General features: G+C 41.9%; 1 protein-coding gene across 4 annotated transcripts in view; it reads left to right on the top strand.

Moving 5' to 3' along the window:
• Positions 1-17,502, top strand: part of LSAMP (limbic system associated membrane protein) — a 611,154-nt gene extending 593,652 nt beyond the window's left edge. For 2 of the 4 annotated variants that reach the window (XM_024578048.3, XM_053918397.1), the window contains one exon: positions 17,391-17,502. In XM_024578048.3, the coding sequence (XP_024433816.1) occupies positions 17,391-17,488 (98 nt within the window). In that variant the 3' untranslated portion in view covers positions 17,489-17,502. Of the gene's footprint in view, positions 1-2,362; positions 2,657-11,135; positions 11,169-17,390 lie in introns of those variants that run through there. The other 2 variants (XM_045186054.2, XM_071220629.1) reach the window with 2 other exon arrangements.
• Positions 17,503-18,083: the final 581 nt, after the last annotated feature.

Genomic DNA, 18,083 nt, shown 5'->3' with positions numbered 1-18,083 from the left:
CTAAACGCTGATTATCAGTCATGAGAGCACCACAGAGTCGTTATGCCCTCTTTCTGGAGGAAACATCTACTTCTGAAGAGGCGAGATATAAAACAACCTTAGCAATAATTTGCCATATGCAGTCACTCTGAACTCACAAGTCCTCAGTGGGTATTCATCATTACAAGTCATCAGTGGATATTAAATTAAAGGAGCCCTTCCTTGGGGGGAAAATCACCTTAAGTGGACCCACCTTCTTACATCTCCCCATGTACACTGCTGTGAAGAAACAAACCTGCCACATCAGAACACAGCATGACAATGACTTTGGAATTCCAGTTGTAGGTGTTCATATGTACCCAGGCGTATGATGGGAGTAAGCAGAGTGCTCGCTGGGACTCCACTAAGAATTGTCAGCTTCCATCCACCATAATTCAGTGGGTGTGGGGAGAGACTTTACAAGTCATTTATCATGCTTCCTAATTGGACTCTGGAGAGCCAAGCACCATCAGAGTTTACTATGCTGGTTTGCTTATCACTGTGCCAAATGTAAAAGAAACCACTTGCCACATCTCTGTAACACCTGTGCATGTTTTAATACCTAGACATTACCACTAACAGAATGTCTTTACTATGAATCATAGCATCACAGCTACCCATCTTTCCTACTTTATCTGCCCCATATCACAACCGAGATTCTCACCTAACCACTCACCTTCTTAGACTTGCAGTTTCAGTATGACTTTTTTTACCTACCTAAGAGTACATCGTTTGGGGGCAACAACAGGATACTGTGGTTTAACCAAAAAAAAAAAAAAAAAGCAGCAGGAGGTAACTGTGCCTTGGCTGAGTGTCCATTCTGTTTATCATCCCATCCTCTTCCGCCCACACAGCACCAAGCATTCCCAGCCATGTTCTATGTGGGAACGCTGTTTGGCCCTTCTAAAATGCTTCCTAAAATATATGTGTAGATTTTGTCTGACTTGCAAGCAGGGGAGTTTGCAGAGCAGAAACAGCTTAAACAAAAGACACTAAGCACTAGCTTGCACTTCTCTCTGTTGACTACCAAGTTAGAGAGTTCCTTGGGAGATTTGTTCTATTTTCCTCCCTGGAGGTCCAGAACACAGGTAAGTTATCATTGCAAGTTGCTAAGCGTTGCAGTGTTGAGAAAGACAGAATGATCTTGGAGGTCGGTCTTCCCTTAGAGGATTGGCCCTCTCTCTGTCTCTAAGTCATTCAGTTAATAGCATGACTTCTTATTCTGCATTTAGACGTACTCTCCACTTGCTTTTGCTTTGTACAGTTTCTTTTACAGTTCATGTTTTCCTTGTGATTTCTAGTCATTAGGAGGAATATAAGAAAGAAAATTCATTCTTGATGGGCAGTAAAAAACTAGTTTCTGGCCCAAGTTAAATGTATTTGATAATGCTCAATATTTTGACGAAACCATTCATTCACTCAAAAAAATCTATCCTAAAACTTTCCGTGTGCCAAACTCAGAGCTGCATCCCTTGGGCAGGACTGTGGCAAAGGAGGCAGACACGGCCTCTACACTAACAGAGCTTGCCAACCAGGTGGGGCAACAGATGAGGAATTAAGAAATCACAGAAAGCTTTGCTAAGTTTACAATCCCTGTGTGGTGTTTGGGGAGCACAGGACAGGGGCACCTTAACTAGCCTAGTCTGTTCAAAGAAGGCTTCCAGGAGAAAGTGAAATTTAAAAGGTAGAAAGGAGAAAAGGAAAAGAAGGGCAGAACATTCCAATATGTATAAAGGTCTAGAATTCAAAAAGAGCCAAACAATATTAAGTCTAAATAATTGTAGAAATCTGAAAAAATCCCACAATTTTTGCCTTATGAGTTTCTTTCTTCTTGTCACTTATATCTACCCTGTTTAAAAAAAAAAAAAAGGAAACAGTAAGCCAATTGAGTTAAAGGAAAGGGGATCAGCATTTCCACCTCTGTTAGACTTTTAGGAGAAGGAAGAGTACGAGCTGGCTCCATTGTGCAGGCAGGTACCAATCCTGTCCACTGTATGGTAGGGGGTCCCATTCAGGGCTAGTTTTCTGGATTCTGAGAGCCTATGATCTTGCAGAACCTCTAGACCACAGGAGGCAAACACAAGGCCCGCTGGCCCAATCCAGCCCTCCACCTGGTTTTATCCAGGCCGGCACCTCGTTTCTACCCGGCAGCAGCGTCAAGCTCTCACTTAACTGTTAAGAAGTAGTTACATGTACACAGTCCTGAAATTACATTTGGCCCTTTGAAGGTAACCACGAGGCTGACGAGGCCCTCAGTGAAAATGAGTTTGACACCCCTGCCGTAGAGAAAACTTTCCGTCTCTTAACAGGGAGGCTTAATGGTAAGGTTTTATTTTATTTATAGGAATGATCAAGTTGTAAGGAGCCATCAGCGTTCTCCAGCAGCTGGTCCAGAACCTGGCTATGATGTTATATTTGGAGTTACAGATGAATCCTGGCACTCCAAGTAATAAAGCCACTGAGAGGGGTCCAGAGCAGACCAGCCTTTACCAAATCCTGTGCTGTGGTGGTTAGTGCCAGGCTGGTGGGTCCGAGGGTAACTAGGAGTATACCACCATTATTAATCCCTTATCTTCTTATTTCCAAGAGTCTTAAAACCGCAGAAGAAATCTCATAAACTCACTTGCTATCTCTGCATTCAAATTCCATAGGCCAGGTATCTCATTTCATGTTACTTGAATGTTTTTAATTTTGAAACATGTAAAATAAAAATACACATTACATGGATTAAATAGTCTTGAATCCCTTAGAATGTAAATCTAAAATGTATTCCAAAAACAATTTAGGGTTGAGAAACAGAAAGAGATGAAGAAAAGCAGAAAGGGAGAAAATCTCTAGAGATCTGTCCAAACCTCTGCTTTTAATCATTTTCAGCAAGTCAAATATATGAAGGCACAAAAGGCCTTGAAATTCATGTTTTTAAACACAGAAAACATAATCTACGATGCACCAACAGCCAGGTCTGGGAGGTAGTTCTTAATCTCACTTAATTAGGAGATGACTGGTCGTTAATTCCAACAAGGGATTAAGGGCCAGGGTACTACCCACAGGGGTAGTGGGCGCATCCCAGGCACAAGGGCACCGGCACTCCTTTCTGAAGACAGAAACTGCATGTGTAGCTGGAATACCTTACTCACAGCTGATTCAAATGAGTTTACTTCTGGAGTTTTTCTAACCTTATGCAAATTTTTAGGTGGAATGGCCCAGGGAAACCCCTTTATTAAACTTAGCCTCTTGAGCATTCTCTAATATTTCAATTCATTGATTATTTAAACTTAAACCTCTCGGGCTAAATAATAAACCCACAGGATTTGAGAAAGCGGACTTGCTGTAAGCGCCTGCCCTAGCCTTCTTTTTCCACCGGCGTCCAGGACGAGACAGCACTTCCCGGAGCTCTGCCTGCTGTCCCGGAGCAGAGCCCGCGGCTGTTGCAGTCACACGGCACACCTGTACTCACTCTGCCAGGCGATTATGGGAAGCCTGCAGTCAGAAGGACCTCGTCAGCCCATAGAGTACACTTTTTATTACATCATAATTTAATGCTGTTGGGGCCATATTCCTTACAAAAATTAGACCTCACCCGTCTTAGCCGCTGTGTGATACCAGCCAACTAAAAGGCGGGGGGGGGGGGGGGGGGGGGGGGGGGGGGGAAGATTCAGTCTTTTGTAATGTCAACCCAAAGGCAAATAATCAGAAACTGATTATTAACTTCCCTCAGACTTAGAGGGTATTTTTAATGCATTGATTTGTTTTTATAAATAGTTTTATATTCTGATAATAACTGTTATACATTTTCATTATGGAAGAACTTGAAAATTTATGAAACTATAAAGAAGAAAACCAATCATATATAAGCTCTTTCCTCAGACATAACACCATTAATATGATATAAACAAATGTTTTGTCTGAATGTTTGAGCTGTTAGCATACTGTGAAATATTAAAGTTAAACCTCCTAAACTGTTCTCTATTTCCTGCCCTCTCGGAGGCAGGGCATGTTTCCGTGACTGGTTCAAGGCCATCGCAGAGGCTGGCCCTGGGGCGGCGCTCCCTCCACAGAGACAGGCACACTCACAGCTCTTCCAGGCCCTGCCTCCACCCTGACTCATTTTACAAGAGATTTCCTTCCTCTGACTTAAAAGAGATTTTCCTTGTGTCATCTCCAGGACTTCCAGTAAGAACCCCCCTTTCAGATGTGGGAGCTCCTACATTCTCTCTCTAAATTGGCATAACAACATTTTTCTTTGTATAAATGTGTCTCTTTTTGTTTTAATGAAATGACCTTTACTTAAAACACCTTTCTTCTGATTTTCTTCAGTATAGAACGTTCAGTCTGTAGAGGGGTGGTCCACTAGTACTGAGAATAAGCAGTGAATCTCCAACATTTTATTCATATTACATAAGGAGAAGTTATGTCAGCATTGGTTTTGGTTTGGATTTCTCCACTCATCCAACAAGAAGTTGTCACCGTATGTCCCAGGTGACCCACATCCCAGTCAATCACCCGTGTCTCTGCTGCACCCTGCAACGGCACCAAACATCTGAAGTCAACTCTCAGAGAAAAAGCCCTTGTACATATTTGAAGGTCAAGTGTAGGATCCCTTTAGGAACCAAATCTAGCTGAGGAAGGCCAACTTCCTTTCTCAAATATTAATGACATGTTACGACTTCTTCATTTTCCAAGCCAATCTGATAAATTCTCTTAGTAGTCACAATAATGGTCCCATCCATGAACTAACTTAAACAACAAGAATAACCTTAACATTGCATTTTAGACCCATTTCTCTACTTTGGCTTTTTCTCCCTGAACTAGACCTAGAATGATTACTATGATTCTTAGAGAACATTACTGTAGAAATATTAGGCATTAGGGTTTATACAACATGAATGTAGTGTGTGGGAGAGAATCAAAAACTGTAACAATCCAAACAGAAATCACAGGCTTATCTTTTTCTGTGTGAAAAAGTAATAATAATGCTTGTAAGTTGGACCTGCTAATCCCTAAACCCTCTGAGCACAATGGAGAAACCTTCAAGAAAGAAATTAATAAATTTCAAAGTGTGGCTTTGAAAATTGAATTAATAAAAAAGTCTTCATGTTAAGCCACTATAATAATAAAGGTTTTATTTTTCAAAACCTTGGCAAAAAAATAAAACTCAGAGCACAAAACTCATAAATTCCCATGGAGCAACCTTACCCATGTTATGCTTCAGGTCCTCAGCAAAAGGGAGAGAGGAATCTTCTCCTCTTTCTCTTATTAAGTGTCTTTGTGATTTTAACCCCCTTCCTCTCTCACTTTTTCCAGGCAATTGGACTATAAAATCTGTTTTGAATTTAGACCCTCCCTCTTTGCTTACTAATTCTGGTCTAGAAAAAAAGAAGTACCGTTGATTACTTTAGTTCTCTAATACGTCATTTCCAAAACCTGTGGCACATCAGAAGACTGGCCTTCGAGAAAGAACTGTGCCATACACAGCAGAGGAGAGACTGTTTCCTTGTTCAAATGGCTGTGGGAAGTTAAAAAACGAGCCACTTATGTCCAAGTAAAACCCCAAAATTAGAAAAACTATGTGAACGATATGAACCCCCAAACCGTAGTATGCTACAAGGGGGTGGGAACGAACGCTGACAAGCAGAGGATTGGAGGGAAGTTGTCAAGAGTCAAAGCACTAAAAACCAATCATTTCTCCATGGGCTTGCGGTGCCCTTGTTTCCTCTCCCGGACAGAACTCAGAGCAGGCAAAACGCCAAAACTGTTCATAAACATAGATATGAAAATTTTCTCAGATAATTAGCAAGTTACCAAACTTTAAACTCTGGAGTTTCTAATGAATCACTTCTCACCTTCACAATACTCACTATAATTGAGAGAGAGAGAGACAGAGATTCAGACTGAGAAAACCAATCACACCACATAATAGGAGATGAGAGGTAAGGGAAAAAGAGTAAATCTTCTGGCCTCTGAACAAAAAAGAAGCTTGGATTTTTATTTCCTAAGGTGTACATTTTCATTAGTCACAAGGATATTCTCCAACAAAGCTCAGCTCTCCAGAAAATTTTCTACCTGCCAGGATTTGTGGACTGATGAAAGGTCCCCCTGGCCCCATATGGCTCTTCAAATGGCTACATTCCCCAGAACAATTCTGCCTTGGAATTAAGGCATGGCAGTTTCAAAAGGAGACTAGAACCTTCCCCTGCCTAGAATGTTAGCTAGGGCAGCTCTTGAGGTTTTAATTGATTCATTCTCCCACTCATTCACTCACTCATTCATTCATTCCATTCACTCCATTCATCCATTCATTCATTCATGCACTCAGACATTTATTCAGCAAATCTATTGGACACTTACTGAGCTGAGGCTGCAGTAGTGAACAGGAAGATATTGTCCATGCCAATGAGAGAGACTGAATCAGCTCTTCTTAATTCTGCAGGCTTATTTAACAGGGCTGGGTACAACGATTCTGAAAGTCAAAATCAAAGACAGATTAGCATAAATAAATTTGTCAAGGCATTTCCTTTTTCTAGTTTTAATTTTTCCCCATTGCCTTCTTGTACCCCCTCATTGGGAGGTAATATCTAGACATATGATAATAATGCTTCCAGAGAATTCTAGAACTTTCCCTGTACTAGACTTCCCCAATGTATAGCTGCAGTAGATTTACGTTTTTATTTTATTATTTAGACCTGCACTGCCACGCTTACTTGTTAAGTATGTTTGCCAAAGCAAGACAGACACGTGTGAGAAGTATTCTGAAAGGCATAAATCATAAGTTTTAGGTGTATTCTAATGAGTGTCAAGGCAATACCTACAGAAATAATATCCCTAGCAAGGCTGCTTTTCTCAAAAACTTGTGATCACCTTTGCAACAGAAAAACAATTATTAGTTGTTAAAAATCAAAATAATTTTTTTCTTGTATATAGCAATAGGAAATACTCTTTTCTGTAGAGTAAAATTTCAGCCCTGCTCTGACTGAAAAAAGTAATGTTGCTTTTTTCCCCCCCAACTACTGCCACCTGGTGGGCAAAGGTGTTCCTTCTAAAGTACATAGGACCATGTCTTAGTGTTACCACAAGATGGCAGCACACAACCAGGTTTTTCAAAGAGCCAAGCCCAAAAAATACGATTTTTGCTCCTGGAGAGAATAATGTTCTGTTCCAACAGAAGACGATAAGTAAGAAATAATAGTACCAAATAAGCACTTAATTCTCTTGTCCTAAAGGCAAATGGAATTCTGAGTCTTAACATCATTAGTGTTCATAACCCAGTTCATTTATTACAATAAGGAGTACTTCCAAAAATTTAAATAGTAAGCTAGTTTGCTCTTTAAAAATATTTAAAGAAAATGTATATTTTTATGAATCTTATGATGTTTTCCTCATATAAAGTAATATTTTTGCAATGCTTTTAGGTCCTTCTTTTAATGAGTTTTTTTTTTTAATTATTTAGAGATCAATTAAGAGTTCTGTTTAGAACATAGAGACTCTTACCCAAGCCTGTGCCGGTGACTGGTTAACCGAGGCACATTAGTTGTTTACTTCTGACCAAAACACTGCCTAATCAATCTGCTTCCCTATCACGTCAGTGTGCTAGCTTCCCCCAACATTTTGTTCATCTGTATTGTTGCAGTAGATTTAAAACAAAAGTTTTTATTCTCTGAACCTACACTGCCATGTTAAGATATATTTGTTAACTCTAACTTGTTAAGATATATTTGTCTCAAGCCCTGGCTGGGTGCCTCAGTTGGTTAGAGCATTGTCCCAATTTGCCAAAGTTGTGGGTTTGATCCCCAGTCAGGGCACGTACAAGAATCAACCAATGAGTGCATAAATAAGTGGAACAACAAATTGATACTTCTCTTTCTCTCCCTTTCCCTTCCTCTCTCGAAAATCAATTTTTAAAAAATGTAAGGTATGTTTTTCTTTTTTTTCACCAAACTTTCACTGATAGTCTTTTGAAGAAGGCACTTACCACAAATTTGACACTTGTGTTTATTGAGCACTTAATATGTGTCTGGCAGCATTCTTAGTATAATAATTGATTTACCTAACTGATAGCACAAATTTATAAGAGACATGTTAATTAAACTTATTTTACACATGATAAAACTGAGGCAAAGAGAGTTTACATGATGTTTTTCTAGTTTAAGCAAGACCATTGGCCTTCCTCTCTGCCCAGGCTCCGGCTCGCAATTATTCCTATGAGGCCTGTGGGCCAGGGAAGGAACAGGGGATGGGATATCAAGCATTCTTTACATAAAGATGGTCCCATCAGGAATGCACACTCGTGTGGGTGAAGAGCACCCCTCTGTGACCTTGAGAGGTCCTTACAAATTTGAACAATCAATACGTCAAAAGGCTTGACCAAAGAAGGAAGGGAAGTTGCACTTTGCGCAAGATCAGAGCCAAACTGTCCCAGGCAATACTACATCATTTCCAAGTCCCAGTGATCACCCTAGAGTTTTATAAACTAGGGTTACATAGTCTTGATTTCATAGAAATACCAGAGGGCCTCAGGGGAGTAATGGACAGGGTCCTGGCTGGAGAGCTGGGAGCCTTGAATCACAGTCTCAGCTCTGTCTCAGGCTACCTGTGTGGCCTTGGGTAACTGATTAGCCTCTTGGGGCCTCAGTTTCCTCATATTGTGATGAGTATATTCTCTATAGTGCCTTTTCAACAACTTTTAAAGCAATATGTTGATTTTGAAAAGTTCTCAGAGCAAGCATTATGAAAGAAAGTGAGTGGCAGCGTGTTTCATATACAGTGGAGAGGGCAGTGATGAGTGTGGTCAACACGGGGAGGCTGGTGTTTTTTATCTCACGAGAACCTGGCTTCACATCTGTGGTGAGAGTGACATCAGTGGCCGGCTTCTGCTAAGACAGGGACAAAATTCTCCCTCCATCATTCTGTCTAGACTTTCATACAGAAGACAGTCTTTACTTCTGCAAGCACCTGACTAGCCCTTCAAGGACAGGAGGATGGGTGCTGGCCGGTGACTGAAGTGCATCTGGAAGTCCACCAGGAAGCATGATACAGAAAGCTTTCCCACCAGGCTTCCCATCCACCCGGCCTCTGACCAGTTTAGGGAACTGTCCTTGCGTGTCGTCACCCACAGCTTGTTCTTATGAAGAGCCTGGCTGACACTAGCTTCGCTAATGCTGAATTACAGCCAAATGCTTTCAAGCCTCCAGAGCACCGTAGGACAATGGTGTTCTTCTTATAGCCACCTTAAGAATTCCACAAAACAGCACGCTATTTGAGGGCTTCTTCTTATGACCTTCTTTGGATGGACAAATGAAAAATCTGCAAGTGAGGGGATTAATAGATTGCACTGAACCTCAGAAACTTTGCAGATCCGATGCTGAAGATCTGGCTTCTTTGTGCGCAGCCACGGAATAAAGAATTTAGCTATTCACATTCTCTGTGGTTTTAACAGAGTCTCCAATCCTCTGTTAGGAGGATGCTTGGCATACAGTTATTTTTCTCATATTTCATTGATTCGAGATCTTCTGTGGTGGCCCATTGAGCATTCCGAGTGCCTTCCTGCATCGGCTGTGCTCCCACGGGGGACGGTCTCGGAGGCAGCCCTGGCTCCCGCTGCATTCCCAGCCCAGGGGTGCAGGCTGGCAGTAATCAAAACTTCAGGCAAACGCATCTGAAACTAAAACTGAGATGAATGTTCTGAGGGAGAGCAGAGCTTATGATAAAGAGACTTTATTTTACCAAGGAGACTGACTTCCCTGTGGAAGTTTTAACTGAATTCTGAAGGATGAGTGAAATTTGTAGCAGAGATATTATTGGGCCACAGGCACTACGTCAGAAGAAACATGGTGCCGTGGAGAGGGAGGGAGGCATGGGGTCTGGGGGGCAGAGATGCTAAACACTGATGAGGCTGGAGAGGTGAGGGGCAGAGCCGTGGGTGTCCTAATAAGAATATTGGTGTTTATCCTGGAAGCCACAGGAAAGCATCCATGAATTTCAAGCAGGACAGTGAGGTGACTAGATGTCTAATTCAAAAGGTTCTCTTTGGTTTCAGAGTGTAGTCAATTTACTTCCTCAGTAAGAGGATGTTACTCAGAGATAATGCAAAGCTCTGTCTGGATCTTTGAGAAGAAGAAAATCATATCCTACAGCCATGGTTTGGGCTCCTGTTTGTGACTAACCACTCAGTCCGTCCTCAGGTTCAAAGTGGTGTCCTGTGGAAAATTTCCATATTTACTTCTATAGTATTCTCAAAGTATTCTGGGTAAGTTGATAAGCATACTTCAGAGGGAATACAAGTATTCAACCTATTTGAGCTGTTACAGTCCTGAGATTTATTTGTACATATTGAATACCCACCACCTGCCAGGCTTTAATCTCGGCCCCAGGGACACCATGGTTGACAGACAGTCACTATTGCTGCCCTCTGAAGCACCTAACGGACGCGGTAAACTCTAGACAAGCGACTAAGCCAATGTGTAACATGCTGCCAGGTAGCCGTAAGTGCTATCAGTGTTAGTAAACCAGGGTGAAGGGATAGAAAGTAACAGAGGAAACCACTTTTTGATATAAGGTGAGGGGAGAAGTCCTTCCTGGGTTGGCAACTAAAACATTTTAGCAGAAATCCGAATGAAGTGACTGAGTGAGCCAGGCAGAGATCTGGGGGAAGAACGTTCCAAGCAGATGAAACAGCAACTACAAACGTTTTAAAGTTGAAATCCATTTAGCTTGTTAGAAGAAAAGAAAAGAGCGGAGCAAACCAGGGGCAAACTGGTAGGATGGTGCTGGTAGACACACACACACTATCACTTCACCGAGTCACAGGCAAGAACGTCTGTGTGTTCCTGTACCTGTCTCCGCATCAGCCCGCAGCCTCCAGTAGTTGTACTTAGGAATTGACTTTGCCTGCTCCCACGGCACAACGTTTGCTCCACGGACCAACCTCTTTCCGTCTCTTCCTTTCTCAGTCTCTCAGTGCCTTTCCTTCAGTCTGGGTCAATATGGGATCCTCCTTGGTTTTCTGCCTGTCTCTTATTCATTCTCTGTTTGGTGGAGAGTACCAGACTACTTTTGTGTTCGTTCTCAATTGATAAAGAATTTTTTATCTGTTTTTGTTTTGCTAAATGTTTCTTTTTTAGAAATTGGCACCACCGTGCACTTCAAGCAAAAAGGTATGGTTCTTATTTCTAATTACCTTCTACATGTTTAAATTAAAATTCATGGCAATGTGTTGGCTTCCTAGACAGTGGAGTCTATTTCATTTCAATAATTTGTAACGATAATTTCCATAACACATTTGCCACTATTTTTCCCTAAGTTGCAAACCTTCTTCTTCACAAAAAGCCCCTGGTCCAACCCATGTCTACTCGATAGTTTTAAAAGTTATGCATTTTTAAATCTCTGGAACTGAGCAACTTGTCCCCCTCCCACGTTTCAGTTCTTAGGTGTCTGTGGTTATTTCTTGCAGAGTCACGTGGTTGGAAAGGCTCGTTGTCCAGTAACAGGGCTCTCAGAGGAGACACAGAACCTACTTTCCCGTTCCTTGTTGGCTACGCAAGTCGATGTATTTCTAAGGAAAATAGAGCAGGATCTCCTAAAATGAAGCCCTTGAGAATTTCATCCTCCCTCCTGCCTCAGCATCCCCGCAGGCCTGCACCTCACCTCCCCCTGCCCCAGCACACCTGGGGTCTCCCGGGGTTTGCCTTTTTGTACCCTCCAACTGCCCTACATAGTTGCATTGGCCATGTGGTGTGTAGTTCACACACTTTCCCCAACAAAGACAGTGCAATCAGGCTAAAGCTTCAGCAAATGGACCCTAAAATGCAAACAATTACTAATTCAGAGGTGCCCTCTTTACACATCCAACAGAAAGCTTCAGACCAGAGCCACAGAGGAACCTACATGGCCAGACACCACCCTCCTTAAGTCATAGGGGCCACCTACTTGGATTGGTAATCATCTCATAGGAAGATGTCTTCTTCTCTGAGCCTCAAAGGAGATGAAACAACCAAGATCATTATCAATAGTGAAAACCTGTCTCTGTGGGGTTTAGTCCCCACCCACAGGAGATTAGGAGCCTCAGAGATTAGGGACACTGTGCTGATTGCTCTCAGGAAATGGCCAGCACTTTGCTTATGGCCAGCTCTAGTCAGTCCCCTCGGAAGGCAACCAGAAATACCTGTATGGGACCAACATCATTTGGGGCAAGAAAGTATAAGGTACTCTCCAGTTCAGCCCTTCTCTTCCTAATGCCGTGATTATCAATTGCAGTTGAATCTTAAAGTAGTGGAACATATGATACCTCAGGGCTTTGGTGTGGATGGAGAAATAAGGCATAGGATATTTTCCTTTTTTTATTTTTTTATTTCAGAGACCATTGAGATAAATTGCCAGTGTCACCCAAAGTAATTCTAAGCACTGGCCTAAAATTTTACAATTTTTCAGGCCAAAATATTTGATGCTGTTTTGATGGAAAAGATGATAACTCCAATTTTACTGTGAGAATATTTCAGCCTTAACCAAGACTCACTTCATAGAGAGAGGAAGTAATGCATAATGAATTATGTAGGAGGAGCCCAAATTTAATTCTAAGACACCATGTTCAAAGGAAGCATCAATATATATCTCCTCTTCCAATCTGCTCCAGCCAAGACCACAGTACAGACTTGAATCCCCTGAGTTCCTTCACCAGAGGAAGCTGTGCTGGCTGAGCATGGAGAGCAGGTGGCGCCAAAGTCCGCCCTTTCAGGCCTCCCGCAAACATGGCTTCCCAGTCCATCCCCCGCCTTCATCTGCACAACCGGATAACATCTAGGGGAGATTTAGGAGATTATTTTTTTCTTTCACTTAACTATTGTTTTGTGTACTGTTAAGGTTTTTGTCTTATTTGCAGTGACACAGTCAGCCCTTAGTAATTAATTCTAAGAATAATTCAAACTTAAACTTGCCTGACCTTCTCTGGAACGGCTGAACTGTGTACAGGGAGACAATTAGGATTGACCTCGACTGCTTAGTGGGCAAAAAGTTGTCCAACAACCACTGAGGCTGTGACTAATGATTATTCTGAATAAATGTAGTTCCCAATCCAGGAAACAAGCCCCAAATACCCAGGAGGAGCAACAGAAATGCGTCAATCATACTTGAATCACAAACGGTCTGTCAGAGCACGCTCTCTAAAGCAGGTGCCGAAAAATCACCTGTCCATCCTGCTTCAGGTTTGTAGTGTATACACCTTGCCAGAACGTACTCACACTCCTGAATTTCAGGATGCTTTATCAGTTTTGCCCTTAGTCACAAATTCCCTTTTTAAGCACTGTCAGGGCAAAGGGCAGCTTAGCATTCACCTGGATGCAGTCTCACTTATCATCCTGTCCTGGGCTGAGCACCTTGGCCTGGTGAGTCGACTCAAGATCCTTAATCTTGCTGCAGCTGCACTTGGTCCTTTAGGGTCAAACATTAAAAGCCTTGACCCAATTCACAAGCCAATCCTTCGATTCAGGGGTAATCCAAACATCTATAGTTCATAACAATAAAGATTCTGCTACCATATGCTGAAAGTTTACCAGAAACTGCACATGAAAGTGTGTGCACACATACACACATATAGCATGTGGCTAATGACCAAGATATGATATTTGTCTGTTATATGAAGAACATGTAGCGATTCTTGAACTGTGGTTCTAGTCACCCATCTATTCTTAAGGCTACACTATGTTTGCAGACTCTTACTTTCATTCTATCTGTTTGTAGATAAAAGTACTTGCTGAGCCTGGCCATCTGGTGTGGGAAATAAGATTTATCATTTGCATTTCCACAAATAAGCAGAAATTTCATAACTATGAACTAAAACATAATTAACGATTGTGCTGATTATTTTTCCCCGAAATGGCCATTAACTGAAGCACTCTCCTACACAGTCATCTATACGTGTCTACGAGCATAATTGCATACACACTTGTGATGACTCCCCAACTGTCACCTGCTCACCCTTGCATTTTTCGAGCCTATTTATTTACTCTCAAAACCCATTGTGAAAAGAGCAAGTCATATAAGTACATCAAATAGCTATCTGAGAGCACTTAATAAATAATAATTGATAGAGATGAAGATATCTTTAATAAACCCACAAGCTTCACTTCATAGATGTAACAATTTTATAAGGATAAAGTTAAAGATTATGAATACAGTCATTTACTGGGAATCCCTATATATAACATAGAATACCATGTAAAAGTAATAGTTCATTCTCAATTATGTGTACGAAAAGACCAATAATACCTGTGTATATCATATGTGCATATATGAATATGCATAGTACATATATTCTTCTCTTTGTATCTACATATAGATGAGTGCCCATACATTAGAAAAATGTTATATTGAAGATGTTGATCTAGGTTCACGAACGTCCATACTGCAATGAAAGAATCTCTGCTTTCTCAAACATTCACTGCCCTTCATGTGGAGTGACACGGCGAGGCTCCCAGGTGCTACACCTCCAAGGTGCCTGACAGATGACCGAGCCTGCCCCAGCACTCAAATGAGATTAAGGAAATGGGCAGAATTGGACTCTATGGAAACCTTCTGTTTCACACTATCCCTAGAGCAAAACAGACATCATTTTTGTTTAGTCGTTTTGTCTATGGCCTCTATTTGTGTGTAGTCTTTTTCCACTTTGGAAGCCTCACTGACACACCGACTCAAACAAATGTGCCGTGGAGCTCACACCATCCACAGCACATAGAAGGACTTGAATGGCCATCAGGCGAGAGCCCCGGAGAGCAGCCATCAGGACAGCTTAAAGATGCCAGGGGCCAACAAAGATAGCGGTGGGGGCCAGGGAGGGAGTGGATTAGGAATGGCATTGAGGTAGGACTCGGAGCACCTGGATTCAAGCGCCTGGTCCACAGTTCACTAATCAGGTGCTTTATGCAGGATATTTGATCTTCTTGCACCCAAATTCCTCATGAAAGGCGTGAACCTGAAGGTAGCTAAATGTCTTTTTGTTAATATGATCCTATAGCCATTCAGAAAATTAAGGGATTGATCAACTGAATATTTAAATTTTTAATCTGCATTTCCATATCTTTACATATAATAAAGCTCATTTTTACACTATAACTATGCTATTTGAAGTTTGTATATATTCATATCTTTAGAATAACCAGTACTTTTAATATTTTCAAGAAGGCATTCTAGTACAAATATTCTACTGAAATCATTTTTTTAATGATAATGAATGCCTCCACGTTGTTTTGTTTGTTCTGGCTATTGCTTTAAACAAACAAAAATTTCATTTGCCAAACATTTCACAAGAGACTAGTCAGCACCCTTCCACTGGGTCACTTCACTGGGTAGTCGTGTCAGGCAAAGTTGCCGAAACCAGCCGCCTGGGTAAAAGCCCGGCTCGCTGGCTGTGTAAACTTGTGGAAGTGATTCTCCTTCTCTCTGCTGTTATTTCACTGTGCAACAGGGCTCACAGTAGCACCTGCCTCACAGTGTGGGTGTGTGCTCATATTCATAAGGCATTTATAACAGTACCTGGTAGTAAGAGCTATGTAATTGTTTACTGGTTTTGTTTGGTTGCTCTTGCTATTATTATTTACAAAACCACATTGAATAGGAAAATATTCTTGAATTCAAAACTTTCCCTGTTCCTTTACCTCTGATCTGCTATGTCTGTTGACAATTTTGGCAACATTCACATACCAGAGGATGCTTCCATCATACTTGCAAACCATCATAAGTTTATTTATTTTTTAAAGATTTTGTTTATTTATTTTTAGGCAGAGGGGAAGGGAGGGAGAAGGAGAGGGAGGGAAACATTAGTGTGTGGTTGCCTCTCACACACCCCCAACTGGAGACCCAGCCCACAACCCAGGCATGTGCCCTGACTGGGAATCAAACCAGCGACTCTTTGGTTCACAGGCCAGCGCTCAGTCCACTGAGCCACAGCAGCCAGGGCAGTAAGTTTAAATGCACACACACACACACTCTCGCGTACACACTCATTCACACACATTCATCTGCATATGTGCCCTCAAAACTTCAAATGACCCATAATTATAGTCACACTGATTTCTCTTTCGAATATCATCATCTAAGCATACAGCCTTAAATCCCAAAGTCCTGAGTGTGAAAAATACTAATATTTCCTTCCTATAATGGATCTATACGAACAAAACTGTGAAAAAGGAGAGAGTGGACGAGTAAAGCACAGAAGACAAGCTCTTCAGACCTGCATTTTCTTCCCCGGTCCTCCTCTTCCTGCCAACACACAGATCACGTCTCCATGTTTCCTCTCCAGTCCAATCTCCCTCTTGATCTGTAGCCACACAGTCCCCCCAGATCATGTCCACTTGGGAAAAGACTAGGGCGGCTGTGGGCAAAACACACAGGCTGCCACTCCAGGATAAATTCTGGGCAAGTTCAAGCCTCAGTTCTGCTTCTGCTTTGGACCTGCCTCTTAAACACTTTACGTCTGTTTGTTGTTTCCTGTTGTTGTGGTTGTCTTTGCTTTTGATTTTTAATTTATTTATTTTTGTATAGATTTTATTTATTTAATTTTAAAGAGGAAGAAGGGAAGGAGAAAGAGAAGGAGAGGCACATCAATGTGTGGGTGCCTCTCACACGCCCCCTACTGGGGAACTGGCCCGCAACCCAGGCATGTGTCCTGTCTGGGAATTGAACTGGCAACCCTTTGGTTCATAGGCCCACACTCAATCCACTGAGCCACACCAGCCAGGGCTGTTTTTGATTTTTAAAGTGTCAGATAAAGAGTTTAGACCACACGATCCCCTGTTTCCTCTTAAAACTCTACAATGAGTTGACTTATTTTCCACCTTGCAGCTAAAGTGTCACCAGTCAATATTACTTTGAAACACCTCCCGTCTCTATAACCAGTAAATAATTACTGCTTCCCTCCTGAGAAACAAGAGAATCACAGATTGGTTCCATGTTTTATTGATGAAGATGCTGTGATAAATTGGCTGGAGGAGTTTGCGTCTGTCTGTGGAAGGCCCCTCACCAACGCCTGGCATATTAATGAGTGCTGGCAGCGGGAGCCATGCGACCAGAGTGTGCAAGAGGTGGCTGGTGAGGAGGAGCACGTTGCGCTATCAGAGGCATCAGTGATAGCCAGTTTAGGGCCTTCTCTGATGGAGCATTTTATACGTAGAGGTGTTTCAACCAATGATACTCCTTAAGATGTTTATAGCTCAAGAAGGATTCAGGGAAGATTGTGAGCTCTTGTTGGGCTCTAGGGAGCGCACTGACTTGGAAGCGCTGGTCCCTGGCCTGGTCTTACCTCTGCTACCATCAGTGGTCTGCTGTTAACATAGAGTGGGCTGGATGTAACTGTTCTCTTTTCTCTCTCTCTCTCTTTTGCACTGCAGGACCTGGGTCGGTGAGAGGAATAAACGGATCCATCAGTCTGGCCGTACCACTGTGGCTGCTGGCAGCATCTCTGCTCTGCCTTCTCAGCAAATGTTAATAGAATAAAAATTTTAAAATAATTTTAAAAAACACAAAAATGCGTCACACAGGATACAGAGAGAGAGAGACAGAGAGAGAGATGGGGGAGACTGTTAATTTCACAACTTTGTGTGTTTATAAATAAAGGGGGAACTAAGAAAAGGAAGAAGAAAATACAACATTTAAAACAATTTCAAAGTCCATCAATAAATATTTGAGTTTAATTCAGGGTGGGAAAGTTCTGCCTGGATATGCGTATATCTAAGCCAATGTATGCTCTGTGAAGACTGCGTCATACCAAGGACATCCAGATGTTGTAAAAATAAGACAAGTGAAGAAGTACCCGATGGACATTAACCCCCCATACACACTCTATCCTTCCTCCATCGATTTTCATGCCTGAGGAAAAAAAAATAAGGTCTTGCTTTTGGTGTGTATATTTCCCTCATCTTTTCATTGTTTTTCATTTGAGCTGACTCCTAACCATTTCAGACTATCGATGAAATCCAAGCAGGCTTTTCTGCCTACACTCTCCCCAACTTTTAAGGCCACCTCCTCCCCTCCAGTGTGTTCTCTCTCTACACACCCATCCCAGATATTCCTGTTCAACACCC

The sequence above is a fragment of the Desmodus rotundus genome, chromosome 2, assembly GCF_022682495.2.
Source record: "Desmodus rotundus isolate HL8 chromosome 2, HLdesRot8A.1, whole genome shotgun sequence".
Lineage (NCBI taxonomy): Eukaryota > Metazoa > Chordata > Mammalia > Chiroptera > Phyllostomidae > Desmodus > Desmodus rotundus.
This window is presented reverse-complemented; position numbering and strand designations above follow the sequence as displayed.